At 42.5% G+C, this 18,064-nt stretch overlaps 1 protein-coding gene across 1 annotated transcript; it reads left to right on the top strand.

The window, feature by feature from the left end:
* Nucleotides 1-8,490: 8,490 nt before the first annotated feature.
* LOC116332596 (cytochrome P450 26B1) lies at nt 8,491-16,796 on the top strand. Its single transcript, XM_031755608.2, has 7 exons — nt 8,491-8,635; nt 9,388-9,749; nt 11,213-11,437; nt 11,585-11,860; nt 11,985-12,143; nt 12,843-13,250; nt 15,100-16,796. Exons 2-7 carry the CDS (start codon nt 9,543-9,545, stop codon nt 15,442-15,444), a joined length of 1,620 nt encoding a protein of 539 aa, XP_031611468.2. The 5' UTR covers nt 8,491-8,635; nt 9,388-9,542; the 3' UTR covers nt 15,445-16,796.
* Nucleotides 16,797-18,064: the final 1,268 nt, after the last annotated feature.

Here is an 18,064-nt window from a genome sequence, read left to right as displayed (position 1 = left end):
TCTGAGCCTGTCAAGTCCTTCTTTTGACCCATTTTGCCAAAGGAAAGGAAGTTGCCTAATAATTATGCACACCTGATATAGGGTGTTGATGTCATTAGACCACACCCCTTCTCATTACAGAGATGCACATCACCTAATATGCTTAATTGGTAGTAGGCTTTCGAGCCTATACAGCTTGGAGTAAGACAACATGCATGAAGAGGATGATGTGGACAAAATACTCATTTGCCTAATAATTCTGCACTCCCTGTAGAGGGATATATGCTCTTTGTGACATCACATACATCTGAGAGTGATGTTTAACACAAGCATCCACCTCTGGAACAGGAGATAGGTGGCAGAAAACAAGAAACCACCACAACACATCTGATTAAAAATGCGTTAATGTAACACAGTGTCCTTAAACGCAGCGTGGAAGTTAATCCTATCGGTCCACTGAGGACAGCCTCACAAGGAAAGCTGGTTTGAGCAGTTTCAGCCCATATTAAGGTTTTCCTTTTCTGAAAGCAATGCAGATGTTGGGTTTCATATTAATAATCTATGAGCTCTGCCGTCTGTGTAACCTCTTACATACTGTCTGATTTCATCCCATAAATTAAACATGACATGTTATTTTTTCCAAACGAGATTGGAGGTCGCAGAGACGACAGCGAGCCTGACTGAACACGTTTTAATATACGATGCTGTGCGTACTGTATAAATATGTGTGAGCAGGTCCTTATACAGAGTATGTGGTCCAACTGCAGATCAAAGACCTGTGAGGTAATGAGTGTAACAGGTATTAACCATCACAGTAACGCAGACGCAAACAACCACACGATGACATCAGCAGTTTCAGCTTTCACTCCTAATTACAACTTCTGATTATTTTGGCACAACCAGACGCGACATATTAAACGTCTCCTTCTGTTTCATCTAATGAAATACTGGAACATAATTATCGTTGCAAAGGGATCGTTTATAGTTGTCATTTTCACTTGATTTACATTCACGAACAAATTTAAGGTTAAAAAAATAAACCTTTTTATTTTAAGACAAAGGCTAAATCGGGTTTATCGACTGTGGTTTAGGATTAGCGTAGCACAAATACACAAAGAGTAAAAATGTCAGTTTATTAATAAAAGCAATAAATATTAATACTGACATTAGAAACATATTTAAGTGTTATCAATGTTTAATACTGATAACACTTAAATACCGATGTGTGCATAATGTGTTTTTGCTCTTCAGCCTTCGTTAAACCTTCTTTTGCTTCCAATGACAAACCTACCACCCATATGGAAAAGATATATAGAAATCTTATAAAGTTTGTATCTGTCTTGTGTGAAACTTGTATGAAAAGCATACAAGAGTGAAAACAGATATAAGACCCCTTGAAAAATTATATAAATGAAACTTGTATGTTTTGGATATTTATTAAAACAATATATGAAAGTTTCCACTTTCATGAGTAAATCATATAAGCCTGATATGATTCACTATATGAGGTAGGCCACATCTTCTGCAAGTTTTTTATAAGTTTTTTCTATTTCTTTTCCATATGGGCAAACTGTGTTGTAGTGTATGAAGCTATGAACGTTACCTACGTTATGGTAAAAATATCAGGAAATCTGCAGCTCCAGCTGTTCGGAGCTCAGCATCCACTTCCTGATCTTTGAAGGACTCCGGTTCTGGAAGTGAAGTATATCTTCATTTTCTCTGATGATGTTTCAGAAAATCCTGCAAAGAGTTTTAAAGCCTCGAGTCAAACTGACCAGCTATGAGGTGAATCGTGAAAAGATCGGTGGAGGAAGTGCTCTTCCCATGATGCACTGCAAATCCACAGCGAGCCTCCAGTTTATTAAAACATGTTGCTTCTTTGTAGTGTTGTATAACAGAAGTTATATGTGTTGTGATAAAACTTTGGTTATATTTTGCAGTGTGTGTGTGTGTGTGTGTGTGTGTGTGTGTGTGTACAGGCTCGTAGCTCATACTCAGTCTGCTCTGGATGATTGAAGCGCTGTGGCTCGTAATCAGAACAGGAATGGGATTTATAAATCTGAAACCGCACTGTTGAGCTCTGTTGGCCAATGCTAAGACACACATGGAGCGTTCTCACTTGAATGCTTAAACATGTGTGTGTGTGTGTGTGTGTGTGTGTGTCTGTCTCAGCCTCAGGTAGCACAAGGTGAGGCTGAAGCACATTTTAGCACCTGTCAGACTGCGTCGGCATCAAACCCGGGGAGACACTGCTGACCCTGAGAGGCATGCAACTACGCCAATCTCTCACACACGTGTGCATGTGCACACCCACACCCACACACACACCCACCCACCCACACCCACACCCCCCCACACACACACACACACACACACACACACACACGTTTGTTTGTATTCAGCTGGACTCGGATCAAAGTTGAAGCCTTCAGGCCGTCAGTGCAGCGCTGCTGAGAGCAGCCACAGATCATCATGTGTTTACATTACAACACTTTCTACTCTTTGCACACACACACATACACACACACACACACACACACACACACACACACACACACACACACACACACACACACACACGCACACACACACTTTACCTGCTGATCCTCACCCTGATAAGATGGCTGACATCTATGTTCACCTGAATTATCTGCTGTGAGCAGCGTGCAGCAGTCGGGACACTTTTAAAGAACAACGTTGGGATTTCTCATCAAGCAGTTTTTTCAGTTACAAATGTGATTTTGTCAGTGAATAAAAATAAACTATGAGGACTCAAGAGGTTAAAAGGTCAGAGGTAATAAGATGCACAAATCTGATAGCTGCACAGGATAAAAGTGGGCGGAAAGTTGTTCAGATTTCATTTCCAGGTGATGTAAGGGTGTGCTCGTCTACCTCTACGCTTTGAAATATGCACGTCTGAAACATTGAATGCACGTGTTTCTGGGTTTCCTTGTCCGTGTCTGTGTGTTTAGCACGCTCCTACATGCCTCCCTCTGTCTCTGCTTTAGTATTCTCTGCCAGGTAAAACATCTGGAAAGTTCTCTGTTAGATTCATGCATCTGATGTGTCCTCACTACTGGAAATGCTCCTCCAGGTTTAGGCGACAGGTGGCACCTGGGTGCTCTCCGTGGATTCACTGAAAGCTTAGCTGGACACGATGCAGATCCAGCTGATCTGGACTTTTGGACCAGTCTAATGTCTAGAGCTGCAAATCTGCTATGCTACTGTGGGACATCCGAGTCCCTGCCAAATCTGTGTGAGTCGTTTGAAGACTTTGGACAACTCGGCATGTGTTCCTCGTGTGTTTTCACAGGTGAGAAAAATCCCAAAGTTACTTTGTCCTCCTAACGCGCACATTTATCCAGACAGCATCCATCATTGTGGTTCTTGTGATTCAGAGAGTCTCGACTTGGCCTAAACATCTGGGCCAACACTGGAGGATCAGGTGTGAGCATCATGCTGTGACTTAAACTCAGGCTTAACTTATCAGCTCATCAGTCCTCAGCCCTGCACAAACACACACTTCTATCCTCAGGATCTGTTCAGCTTCTCTGTCAGTCACATTTAACCATTTACAGCACGTCAGTAACAAACTTTACAACAATGACTCTCACTGAGAGGAACCGCCTCTCAAACGAACCCCATCTGTTGTATTTTGGTTTGGGTTGCCTCGGGTTGAAACCAGACCTGTGATCTGGACTATTGTGGATTAAAGAAGCCCGAGGCGCCGCCGGAGAAAAGGTCTCTGTTACAAAAGCTTTTAAAAGCTCAGGATTGGGATTAGTGGAATGGGCCTTTAATGGGATGAGACAACAGGGCAGGAAATGCATCTGAGAAAGTGTGTTTGTGTCTCCGGAGAGAGCAACAGTTGTGTCTCTTTTTGCTGTTTGTTTTAATCCCACTGAGAAACACAGACTCCCAAAGATGTTCAAATGGGGAACAGCTCTTATAAAAGGTGCTTTATTGATTTATTTTTTTACTGAACTGGTTTGTGACAGCCCTCTCTCACATATCAGACGGCTTTGACGTGAAAACGGAATCATTTGTTTCCTCCCGACGCCGCGGAGCTGTTGGTGTGTTTGGACGGTGGAAACGCCTCGACGCGGAACAAAAATAAAGAAATCAATAAAACTTTTTAAAAAATTCATTTGACTTGGCAAAGACAAAAATACACAAATATACACATTTATGTAGGAACTACTTTGTTCCTACTTTCTTGATCTACCACTCATTTGTTTTTAAGTAACTGTGCCGTGATTTGCAGAAACAAAACAAATTTTAATATTGATTTATTTTTTCATTCATTCATTCATTCATTCATTCATTTGTTTCCATTATATATAAAATGAGGTAGACAGCTTACTGTAAACCAATCAAGAATAAGGCGAAATATGTTCACTGGACTCTTTATTAGGTACGCCTTGATAAAACCAGGTTGGATCTCATTTTCCCTTCAGAGCTGCTTTAATCATTTGTGGCACAGATTCAACAAGTCACTGGAAAAATTCCTCAGATATTTTCCTCCTTGTTGACATCGCCGCAGATTTGTCGGCTGCTTCCACGACGGGAATCTGTAATCCAGATGGAGTGACATCTGGTGACAGCGAACTCATCATCGTGTTGAAGAAACCGATGATGATGATCTGATCTTTGTGACATCAGAAGATCGTGGAGTGTGTTCACAAAGGGATGGACACGGTCAGCAACAACTGCTCCTGTGCTCAGAGATGCTCTTCTGCATACTTTGGTTGGAACAAGTGGTTATTTAAATTATTGTTGCAGTCTGTCCGTTCTCTTTGACCTGTGTATATTTGACCTTCCTCCGTAAACCTTTGAGATTTTCGTGTTGGAAAATCCCAGATTGACTTCCACTGTCACCAAAGCGCTGGCTCACAGGGAGGTCACACGATTGCTGGTGTTTTCGGTATTCTTTGTGTAAATGTTGGGTCTTTACTTTGAGGCACCGGTTGTTGTGATTTGTCTATACAAATAAAACTCGTTTGAATCGTCAGTTTCTGAAATATTCAGAGTCTGAGACAAATAACCGAGCCATGTCCAACACCACTTACATCACCTTCTCCCTTTATTCTGATGCTCAGCTCAACTTCAGGAAGTCATCGTCACCACTGAGTTGGTGTCGTGTGATTGGCTGATCAGATATTAGATTTAGGGAGCTGTTGAACGGGTGCACCTAATAATGTGGCTGTGACTGTATTTAGATTTGATTTGGAGAGAAAATGTCCCTTTAAGTTTCTGCAAAAACAAAGAAACAGGTGGTGGACGGCGGGCAGTAAAACTGTAAGGTTGTGGGGATTTTGTATGTTGGTCACATGATTCACAGGAACTTGTGATTTTGAACTCGAGCCCTCACAAGCTTGATCAGTTTGGTTTCCACTGACTGTTGCAGGTTAGTTTGTTCACAACTATTTGGAGAATGTATGTAGTAAAGATTATTCTATCAATTCTTTTTTGCAGTGTATTTAAATTCAATCATATTTCAGGATCTCTTAATATTGTGTGAGAGTTTTTATTTTTTTCCAGCTCTAATTTGGTCCCATCTTTGTGACGATATGAAAGAAAGATTCATTTCGATGTGAAACGTGAGCGTTGTGGGTTTGGGGGATTCCCCGACAGTCGTAGATGTCTGAGATGTGTCTGGAGATTATGGCGCTTTGGATAACATGAAGCTTTTTAATTAACAAGTTCACACATGAAGGCAGAAAATGAAGCTCCGGTCTCCTTTCAGACAGGTTGTAAAGGTATTCTGGGGTTTTCGTTGTGTATCGATTGGTTGATACTGGCTGTGATCAGCTGCTGGGTTTGGGGCTTCCTGCTCTATCATGGCTGCATATGGGCCTTTATTCTGTTTAAGTATCATCCAGAAGAACTTTCATGTCAGTGATTAGCAGGAGATGAGCCCTGCGTGTACATTATATCCAGTCACAGCCTGAAGAGTTGCTTTATGTGCCCCAAAATAAGATTTTAAAGCTTTTTCCCTCCTTGTGACCTTTGAATAATATGAAATCACGATTTAAATTTATTTTAAAAGTCTCTCGTCTTCCTCTGCTATCCTCTGAGAGCAAAGTTATCACACACTACAGGTTTCTGTTTCCTCCTTTGGAAGCATGGCTTCACACGCTGAGTTGCAAACTGCACAGAGATGGTTTGCTTGTATTCGTGGAGCTCTCTGAAGTGTCATATTTGGAATTTCCTGCAACTTAAAGAAAATATAAAGAAGAGCTGTTACTCACTGGACTTCAGTACAATATGAACCCGAATGCCCAAAGCACGAGCAAAGCACAACAAACTGACGTTCTATTACACTGCTTCACTGAATGAATGGGATAAATGCAGAGAGGAATTTCCCCATGGGGATCAATAAAGTATACATTATTATTATTATTGTTATTATTATTATTGTTATTATTATTATTGTTATTATTATTATTATTATCTTTAATATTTTGATTTTCTGGAATATTTTCTTTCTTTTTCAATTAATTAAACATTTTATTTTTGGTAATTTGAACTATTTTACAGGAGAAGCACCAAGATGAATCTTTTCACAGTGCTCATTTTCTGCTTCTTCAGTAGAAACTAAAGAAAATGTGAGCTTGGCATAGTCGTGATGATGGCTGATGGGAGAGCTGTGAGCGCTAAAGCTAAAATATTTTGCACGTTTTGTGGTCGTTTAGTGTTTGTTTGCTCAGTTTCATTTACCTTTGTGTCTGTGACACCGTCAGTGAACCGAGTTCAGTGTGAAAATAAAGATCTGCAAAGGGAACTTCAAGGTGTCTGCATTTTTAATGAGGAAGAAGAAGATTTTCCACCGCAGCAGAACTTGAAAAAAAGAGGCGTTTGGAGTGTGGGCGGGGCTGTGAGGTGGGGTTACTTCCTGATCTTGTTGAGTGAGCATCTCCATGGCATCCACTGGAATCAAAACATAAACTCAGATCTTGTCGTTCATCTGTCCAGCCCACTTTAGCCCAGTGCACGACAAAAAACACAATCCTGCGTGGAAAGATTCTGCTGCATGGCTGAGAGTGGAAAAACACTCCACGGGACACCTCTCAAATTTACAAAACATTGCATAATAATCTGCAGAAACTTTACTGGAACATGAGATGGTTTGAAACGATTATGATTTGTGTTTGTTTTATTTTTCTTTGATTTTTGTTCGATTTTAGAAATAAAAGTCCAATAATTTTTATTCCACACCAAAAATTCATTTCGGAGCTCTCCGGGGTTTCCTCCCTCCCTGAGCCCAAATGCGACCAGGCGAGCGCTGATGGAATTCACACAGAACCGTCCTGTTAATTGTAGGTGTGAAAACCAGCAGCGAGGCCGTGTTTCCATCAGTCTGCCGGGGCGGAGCTCATCCACCTCTCCGCCTCAGTTTGGATAAAAGACACCAGCTAACAAACTCTCCAATCAGCACCAGTCAAATGTAAACGCAGCGCAGCGCGAGGACACGCCAACAACAGCTGGAGATGATGGGCCCAGTTTTACAAATGCAGCTTTAATGAGATAATCTGAGCTTTACCCCCCCAACAAAAATTACAATAATAAATAAAATGAATTTTAAATAATGAGGAAATGTTTATGTGTGTTAACGACAGCAGACTGGAGGTTTGGTGGATTGGCCCCGCCGTGACCCCACGAGGGTTTTTGCATTAAAAAGTGCAGATTTTGGGCCGTTTTGCGCGCAAATATTGCGATCAAATCTATCGTAAATCTAGACCGCATTTTCCAAAGTTTTCCAAAAATCGTGTTACCGGTTTTATTTATTTTTTTAAGAAATTCCCCGTTAAAATCACACAGATCCCGTTAACAGAGGCTGGCGTTGATGTGGTCAGATATTCGTCTCAGTCCTTTTATAAGGAATCTGCCCGGGAAACTAAAACTGTGCTGCTGGAGTGTCGAGGTGGGATTTGGAGTTCCCTGCTGAGGCCAAATTCAAAAACGAGGAAATATCCTGTTAACGAGGCTGTTGCTGTATTTCTGGCTCATAGATTTCGGGTGAGAGCTTCTGTTCCCCCTCTTTCTGCAGGAACAAGGATCAAAATGTATCGCTGAAATTTAAAGAAATTAATTCAAAAATAGGGGGAAAAACTTTGGATCTTGCGGATTTAATGCGCGGATTTCTTTGTTATTTGTTGATTTGTTGGAAAACTTAAAGTCGAATGCAGTCGGGAATTTTTGCCTCCGATCCATTTTCTTCGTTCTGAATTTAAACGGAGCTCCTGTCTGAAACCTCTGCACAACTAATTGGATATACCTGCAGATTTCCTCCACTCGCTGCCACACACACACACACACACACACACACACACACACACACACACACACACACACACACACACACACACACACACACACACTGAGGGCGCACTGCTGCGTCTCTCCAAACGTTTTCCTCTTTCTTGTTTCCCTCTCTCTCTGCAGCGCTGTGAATGAAACACCGAGCCCTTTTAACATATTCAAACCAACGTCACAATTGAAGGTGGATCATGCTGCTTTTTCTATAAAACCCCCTGCAGCCCGCTCACTGTGGAGGAGCAGGCATCGGTCTCTCTCAGAGGAGCCGAGAAAGAAACTTTCCCCCAAACCCTGAACGGATTTCTGTCACCGTGCGCTCAGAGGAAGCTGCTTGGAGGTAAGTTTGAATCTGAAAAGGACTGAGCTCTCTAACGTCTCACTTCATTTACTGGGAAAATCAGAGCTAGAGAGCAATTTGCTGAACTTTTGGCGCTTTTAGTTAACTCCCCCTCGCTCCGTACTGTAGTCTACTGTATTCAAATCGCTCTTTTATTCCTTCTGCCTCTTTTTAAAACCTGATTTATTGCCACTGCTCTATAAACTCCGGGCCGCCCGGGGGGTTAGGGTGGCTGAGCCCCCTGAACTGTACCTATAAAGGCGCATAACCTAATAGACAAGCCGGCGCACGCAAACCTCTAAAACTATTTGGAATACTTGACAGCTACTCCTCATTTTGAAGGAGCAGCGACAGCGGAATGAAGGGGAGTTTCCTCGCAGGAGAGGAGCACGTTTGTCATGTAGCTCGCCCAGAGTCAGAGTGTGAGTGTGTGCAGGCGCATCCATCCGCAATGATCGGCTTTTTATTTCTTTCAAAGGTGCGTCTGCCTGCGCAAACTCTGTAACATGCACGCAGCTTTAAAAATAATGTCAGGCTATAAGAGACGCACTCTACAGTTTGTTTTAATTGGAAAAAATGATCGCAGAAATGTGCACCATCTCTGCATATTTCTGCGTGATGGTCGTCATTGTTTTGGTCTAACTGGCTGTAATAACAGTTTATATTGGCTCTCTCCGGCGATGAGCTGAATGAGTAATTTCTGGGGCAGCGGAGGGTAAACACAACCGGACCTTACATTTTTATCTGGGCAGCTTTTACAGGAGACCAGGAAAAAAAAGAAGGAACCAAGGAGGAAAAGAAAAAGAATTCCGGACAGACGGACGGGGAGAAGCTTTTTACGCACAGCCCAGACAATTTCAGCGCGCAGACGCAGGTGGATGCTGGGAAGCGGACCAGCACGGAGGAGATGTTGCCCCTGCCTCAGTTTGGAGTGCTGTCGGCCTTGGCCACCGCGCTCACTTCGCTTCTCTCCGCGGTCCTGCTGCTGGCACTGACCCGGCAGCTGTGGAGCCTCCGCTGGAGTCTGACACGGGACAAAGAGAGCCGCCTGCCGCTCCCGAGAGGCTCCATGGGCTGGCCACTGGTCGGAGAGACTTTCCACTGGTTGTTCCAGGTGAGTGAACTCGAGTTGTCGTTTTTATTTATTTGTTTATTTATTTTTAAGTCCTAAAATGCAGGTGTGTGTTTCCTTAGCTATGTTCATCTGTTATTGGCTTCTAATCCACGCGGGACTGCAGGAAGTTTGAATAATCACGGTGTTGATACTTTGTCAAGAAACGCGGGAAGTTTCGAGAAGCAGATTGTTGTCCGGGCTCAGTTCAGATGTTGATGCGACATGTGCGGACTTGATGCTCGCGCGTAATTCCTCGCTCCATCTCTATCTTCCCTACAGAAAAGAATTCACCTCTCATCCATCCTCTCACATCCTTACAGCGCACGCGGATTTCCCCCATCTCCAAATTTTCGCCTTCACACACACACACACACACACGCACACACACACACACACTGAATGAACCAGTACATGGAAGTCGTTAACATCTTCATTTTTTCAGCTTAATGCACTGCATCACTTGGTGAACTGATGCAAGCATGACTGAAAATGAGTCAAATGTATAAAGCTTTTGGAATTTTAAAAAATATCTGTTTGCTGTTTGAATCGTGGAGCAAGATAAGGAATTTACTTCCAAAAAGTCTACATATGAAGGTTTGAGTAGATCCACTGTCATCCGTCAGGCACATGTAATAGCACATACTGTTGAAAATGTTTTATAAAAGTATCTTAAGCTTTGTGCAAATGGACGGTCCATTAAATGTTCTTAGATCATTTATATTTAAAGAAATGTAGGTTATTATATTATGGAGCTGTTTTAATAGTCTGACCCACTTGAAGTCATATCGGACTGTATGTTGTTTATAATTAACCACAAACTATGTTGCCTAATGTAAGTTTATCATGTTAAAAAGATTGTCAGAAACAGCCTGTTTTTATGTAAAAAAAAATGACAGATTAAACAAGTAAAAGTGGCAGGTTTGATCAAAATGGTGCAAAAAAAAGGGTTTCCTCTGAAAAATGTTGCAGTATTCTTGTCCTAAGAAATAAAGATATTACTGAGGAAAGCAAAGCAAAGCAAAAAGAAACCAAAACTGATTTCACACAGCTGAGTGTACTACTCCCTGCACCAAACTGTGCAAACTGGCTCTAACCAGAAAAGACAAAAACAGAGAGACTCCAAGTGCACAAATGAGCAAGAGGAAAAATAGGCAACATCTGCAGAGGCGTCACAGGTCCTCATTAAATAATACCTGTAAGAGGCAGAGTGCACTAGATTATGAAGGGAGTCGTACATGTGGTTGCATGAAAAGTTTCCAGTCCTTAAAAATCACAAATGATTTATAATATTTTTAATCTTCCAATAAGATTTAACCCGTAAGGATCACATTGCGCTGGGCAGTAGAGGAACCAGTGCACATGTTTGTATAAAACGTTGTTGCAGTTTTATCTGGCCTAAAACTGTTAATGAGTCGTTGCTTTGTTCCCTCATGACAAAGTTTAAATCTCTTTCTACCCTCCAGGGTTCAAACTTCCACATCTCGAGGCGAGAACGTCACGGAAATGTGTTTAAGACCCACCTCCTGGGGAAGCCGGTCATCAGGGTGACGGGTGCAGAAAACATCCGCAAAATCCTGCTGGGGGAACACAGCCTGGTGTGCACCCAGTGGCCTCAGAGCACCCGCATCATCCTGGGACCCAACACCCTGGTCAACTCCATCGGAGACCTCCACAAGAGGAAGCGAAAAGTAAGAAGGTGTAGCAGGAGGTTGGACTGACGCTTGGATTCACAAACTGTCTGTTCGCTCCGGGTTTCACTAAAAGGTGTTGTCTGCTGTGCACAAGCTGTGCACTTTTCATGACCCCTTTCTCTCCATTTCTTTATCTCTTTCAAGATTCTGGCCAAAGTGTTTAGCAGGAGTGCTCTGGAGTCCTACCTGCCCCGGCTTCAGGACGTCATCAAATCTGAAATCGCCAAGTGGTGCTCAGAGCCGGGCGCCATCGACGTGTACAGTGCAGCCAAGTCCCTGACGTTCCGCATTGCGGTCAGGGTCCTGTTGGGTCTGAAGCTGGAGGAGGAACGGATCGTTTACCTGGCTAAGATCTTTGAGCAGCTGATGAACAACCTCTTCTCTCTGCCAATAGATGCCCCGCTCAGTGGATTACGCAAGGTGGGGGAGTTTAAAGACATTATGTGTAATCTACATGGATAATGTGGTATTAAAAGCAGATTAATGTCCATTCATGTTGGCTTTTATGTAAATTCTTTGTAATTTGTCAATCCTTTTCTGTCAGGGGATAAAAGCCAGAGAAATCCTGCACGCCCACATGGAGAAAATCATTGAAGAGAAGAGGGAGCGGCAGCACATGGACGAGGAATATAACGACGCCTTTGATTACATGTTGTCCAGCGCTAAGGAGCACGGCCAGCAGCTCAGCATGCAGGAGCTCAAGGTACCAGAGTTAAAGCCCACAGTGCAGGGAAGGATGTGCCAGCCTCACTTTCTGAAAGTCATGATAGGACAAGACAACACTGAGATGCAGACGTGCAGAGTGTGCACACACTGAGTGTTTTTGTGACCCACTCAGTCATATTTTAACCACCACTTAGGCACAGTTTGTCAATGAGCAGGGCGCTCTGAGACTGGCTGGAGTCTAAAATACTGCTCCTGCACAGCTCAGCAGCTGCTGCAGTCTCAGGAAGTTTTTGTGATTTATGCTAACACTAAGCGATGCACGAACACCACTGTGGACATTAAAAATGATGCTAATGGTGTCCCCACTGCACTAAGGTGGGAAATCAAAGGATTTTTATGATTTTTGAAGCAATTACCAAAAGTAAAACATAAATCTGAGGCTATAAACAAACTAAAACCCAGTTTTGTGACGAGCCTTCTGCGTTCAGCATGATGCCGTTGAACCGTTAGTCTCATTAAGCCGCTCGTTGGAAAATGCCTTTTATGGGACATTTAAAAAGCTTCAGAATTTACCTTTAGGGGCAGTTACTGATTAATTTTTAATTTAATTAATTTATTTGTAAGCAAGCTATTTTGCTCTCAGCTGATGTTCAGGGACCTCACGTGTCTGACTGTGAACCTGAGAGCAGTATGTTCAGGTGACATCGACCCAACCCATCCACCTCCCTTCTTGCAGGAAACAGCAGTGGAGCTGATCTTTGCTGCTCACTCCACCACAGCCAGCGCCTCCACGTCGCTGGTTCTGCAGCTTCTTCGCCACCCAGCAGTGGTGGACAAGGCCAGAGTTGAACTGGAGGCGGAAGACCTCGGCTATGAATCTCACAACAGTTGCATTCAATCTGGTGTCACCATGGAAGCACAGGAGGACGCCGCTGATGCAGAAACAACCTGCCTGCTAAACAGAGGGTGTCGGAATCAGAGAGACGAAGACGGTTTCCCGCGGTCGCAGTCTCATGTACCCTGCCTGAGCCTGGAAAAGCTCAGCCAGCTCCGCTACATCGACTGTGTCGTCAAAGAGGTCCTCCGCTTCCTGCCGCCAGTCTCTGGTGGTTACCGAACAGCTCTGCAGACGTTTGAACTAGATGTAAGTTTGAGTCTCTGGTATGAAGATTTTACTAATTTGTATAGTTTTACAAACAACTCAATATATTTTTATCAGCTACAAAGGGATCATTTCCAAATCTCTGCTCCTGGAATTGACAAAGGCCGTGCGGGAAATTTATGAATGCTCAATTAAAAATAAGCCATCGAGCGATTGGCTCGATTAATCAATGATACATGATATAGGATTGTCAAATTTCCAATTAAAATACATTTAGATAACAGTCTATAACATTCATTCTAACCAGTGGTGTATGTAACAGGCTTGGGCTACAGTCAGCAACTGGTGCTCGCTGATATATCTGCCCCAGTAAATGTCATCAGCAACTCTCTATACTAGCATGACACAACAGCAACTGAAGGAAGCTAATTATTTACATAGTTAACATGTCAAGGAGGCAGACTGTTAAATAAGCAAACAAAACCCCAAAACAATCAGATGCACAAAAAAACCCCAAAAAACTATTGATAGACCGATAGCCATTGAGGTAGCCATTGACCTGCTAACCACAGTATCCTTAGACAATAGTTTATGGAACTGTATTTAAGCAGTACAGATGAACATACAGTTTTATCCAGTAGGTTTGGGCCAAATTTTAAATGTTCTAACCAGCTACCTTCCGCTGACGGCCCCATAAAATGTGTCTCTACATTTTCTCCACTTTAGCTTGAAACAACGAAAGGAACATTTGTGTTTTACGAGTTCACAGTTCAGTCCTGAGGCAGACCATTAAACTAACAAAATAAAATAGCAAAACCCACCAAAAACACAAACTGGATGGATTCGGAAATTCGTCAATAGCACAAAGCCCATTAGCCAAAACGTAATAAATAATAACAGCTGGTTCAAATTCTTGGACACTTTTCATACTTCTGTTGGATTAATACAATAACACAATGACCTTTTTGTTGTTTACCAATCTTCTCTGTCTAACACCAGCTGCCTGTAGCCTTTATCTTCTTTACCGTAGAGGGAAAGCTAAAGTCTGACATGTGTAGAACGCCTCCTTGTGGACACTCAGGGTGATTTAGTCCATCGCAGAATCAAATTGCTCTCAGAGAACTTCATGCTGGAGGCAGACCGAACCTTGCTTCTATTAAATTTTGATTTTGGCTCTTTGTTCGGAGGCATGGCTGTCTACGCTTTGACGGCCCGTCCTGGGAAACTGCTCTGATACGGCCTCTTCCCTAGTCTCTTAAAACCCCCTCCCTGCCCTCAGTGTGCCCCCAATTTGCTGCCTTTATTGAAAAAGGACAAGTTAAGTTTAAAGCGATTGCAAAGGAATTTCCACCGTACTATTATAGAGCGTGTGATGCTAATTATTTCTCACGGTATTAACTTGTATAGGCACGACGTAATTGTGCTCCTGCAAATGTCTTCATGCCTGTTCGGTCGAGTGAGTGTTTCTGGAACCTAAACAAGGAAATCCTAACTCTGCAGAAATAACTGGGATTAGTTTAAAGAGAAGTCTGGATTAGCAGGATAATGAGTGATTGACTGAATGAATGAAGCTGAAAACCAAATGAATGAAGAAGTTTTCAACACGCTAAAGCCTCCAGCTTTCTATGTCAGGCCAAAACTAAAAGGTCAACATCATAAGACTCTTGAATTAATTTGTATTTTTCACTTGTGAGTCTTTGATTTTGAGAATTATAATAATAATTAAAAATCATCCAAACAATAAAATGTAGACGTTTTCAATTTCAACATTTTCTCTGCATTATTTTGTAAACCTTTGCCGACAGTGGCTATATTTTTTTTTTGTTTTGGAACCCTGAGTCAGAGTTTATATCACTTCTCTTGAAAATGAAATGCCCTTCTTATTCTGCAGGGCTACCAGATCCCAAAAGGTTGGAGTGTAATGTACAGTATCCGGGACACCCATGAGACCGCAGCAGTCTTCCAGAGCCCGGAGCTGTTTGACCCGGAACGATTCAGCCCAGATCGGGACGAGTGCCGGTCGGCCCGGTTCAGCTACGTGCCGTTCGGTGGCGGAGTGCGGAGCTGCGTAGGGAAAGAACTGGCTCAGATCATCCTAAAGACTCTCGCTGTGGAGCTGATTGGGACTTGCAAATGGACCCTTGCTACGGAGAACTTCCCCAAGATGCAAACAGTGCCAATAGTGCACCCGGTAAACGGGCTGCACGTGCATTTTTCCTACAACTACCAGCTTTAGAGAAAAAAACAGACAAATAGACACTGAGAAACTCAACCAGGGAGGCAGTTTGACCTTTCCGGCTTCTAGGAACTCTCTAACAAAGAGAAAATGACCTCGCCAGTCCTGATGGTGCAGTTCAGGCCCCCTTTCATCTGCATGGACATGGGTGGGTGGGGGGTTACTTCATTTCTTCAGTGGTCTGACCCAAACCTAAGAAACTACTTTCTGTTGTAGCACAAGCACATTTTAACCATGTTACATGTTTCCCAGCATTTACTTACCTTTACACACATTTTAAGTTATTAAAATATGAAAATTTGCAGCATTTTTCCTGCTAGTTTTCAAACAGGAGATTAAGTTTTGCTGTCATGAGTGGACCGCATGTGACTAGCAATAGTTTCTATCCAGAGGACAAGCAGTTATTCAGGGACTCTTAAACCCTCCCCTCACACAACTTTACTAATCTTTTTCCAGTATATTTTCTATAAATCCAGTTTCAGGGATGTTTCTTTCCACTCAAACCCAGTGAAACAAACACGTGGCGTCACGATTTTCTGCTGCCTGTCTTTCCTGTTGCACTCTGCCTGGGCATCTTCGCCTTTCTGCACTTCTTCCTGCTAAAATAAGCTTTTTACATCATCACTATGGACATATCCAAGTGCTACGTACTGTATATCTGCTAGCTTATATTTAGAGCTTTGCCTTTGTTCACTTCTTAGGACTTCATGTTGCCTCTGAAGTGCCTCTGAGCATGGCACTGGCTGTGAGGCAGCTCCACGTGGAGAAACAAGCTATGAAATGTGACAGTTTGATTAAGGCTGAAATGTGATTTTCTGTAATAGAACCATATCTGAATGCTCATAATGGACACTGGAGAGACCGGATGTGTGACGCTGAACCGACAACCAGGAACTACCCGAACATAAAGTTCATTTTATACGAATGTTATCTATCCTTAACAGTGCTATTATATGTGTATCAAATGAAGTAGCATTATGAATAAGCTGTATTTAAAATGCAGATGTATCATATCTGTTGTACTTTTACTTTATCTGTAACAATTTATAGATTGAGACACTAACTAGTAAAGCCCATAACACCTTTATCACAGCTAGAACATAGAAATATTTTATTGTTTAGAGTGGCATATACTGAAAGTAAAGTTATAAATTTTATTATTGTTTTTACTGGTCTAATTCTAGGACTGTCTAATAGATGCGCTGTGAAATCTGACGTGTGGATGGATTTGTGGAAGGAGATAGCACTTTCTTTGCTTTAAGGAGTCTTTGTAAATTTGTCCTGTTTGTGCATTCATTGAGTGTATCACATGTAGCTGCTGTACAGTTGATGTAAAGAGTAAATTAGAAGATGCTAAACTAAATTTGTCACAGTTTGTCACATCCTGTGTCTGAGAAGAGGCCAAGAAAGCAGAAAACTAAAACTAGCAGAGAAGGTAAACTAAAAGTAAATGCAATTTTTGGAAGAAAAAAATAAAAGCAAGCAAACCCACTCTGGAGACAGCCTCCAGCCAACGTAGAGCTCCCAGATACTGCAGTTCCTCTAATGGCCACTTGAGGCTCACTTAAAAAAGTGAGTCCATCCCATTAAAGGCCATTTTACACCCAGTGGGCAGTGCCTTGTGATCGGCAGCATACGACACAGCTGTTGCTAGTCGGCTTCTGCTGGTCGTCCAACTCTTGATTAATGTAACCTGGTGTGTGATGCAGCTGTAAACAGTGATGTATCACTACACAAGGTCAGAGATTCACAGATTATATAGAAGGAGATGTTGCAACAGTTGAAAAAAACAGGACAGTTATAACTTCTCCTGTATCTAAATTGATGTGGCGGTTTTGCCTGAGTGGCGACACCTATCGTCCAGGAGAATACTGCAGAATACCTGCGCTGTAACATTAGCATAAATGGATCTGTGTGATGTTAGTGGTAGTGCATGAAGCGACCAACGTGGCGAGCATACCAGGCCCTTAAAAGCAGGCTGTAGCTTCCAGGTCTGAAAAGTGGTCAATGCAAATGTCCCTGAGATCTGCAGTGTTTTTAATGGCCACCAGGGGGCGACATCTGTGGTTGCAAGAAGACCTTCGGCCCTATAGAAGTTTATGGGTAAATGATGCTCTGCCTAAAGTTGTGCATTATTAGTAATGCTTCTTGTTTCAGTGACTGAATGATTCATCACAGTCAGACTGCTATACAAACACAGCTGTTTATTTCAATCAGAGAAGTCGCCCCCTGGTGGTAATTACAGGGAGCGTCGACTGAACCATACCGGCTTCACATGTCTTACCTGGAAACTATGTCCATCTGTTAAAAACGTGAGGCAGTGAAAACTCGGCTAAAGTCCAGAATTCTGATTTTCCCATTTTTATGTTGGCTGAAATTTTAAAAGTTGTAGATTAAGTTTTGTTTTCACTTCTGTTCAAACTGTTAGACTTTATTTGCGTTTCCACAAAATCATTCATGAAACCGTGAACTCATCATCATACTCCTAAACCCGGATAAAGTCATGTAACCCAAACAGTTGCTGCACACCATTCCACTTGCGTGAGTTGTATAATGCTTGACAGTCAGGTTGTGTTGCATTGTCTTGTGTTTTGCTGCATCCCCACTCTGGTTCCCATGC

Source organism: Oreochromis aureus, linkage group 13 (genome assembly GCF_013358895.1).
Source record: "Oreochromis aureus strain Israel breed Guangdong linkage group 13, ZZ_aureus, whole genome shotgun sequence".
Lineage (NCBI taxonomy): Eukaryota > Metazoa > Chordata > Actinopteri > Cichliformes > Cichlidae > Oreochromis > Oreochromis aureus.
Note: the sequence above shows the minus strand (reverse complement) of the source record. Positions and strands in the feature narration are given on the sequence as shown.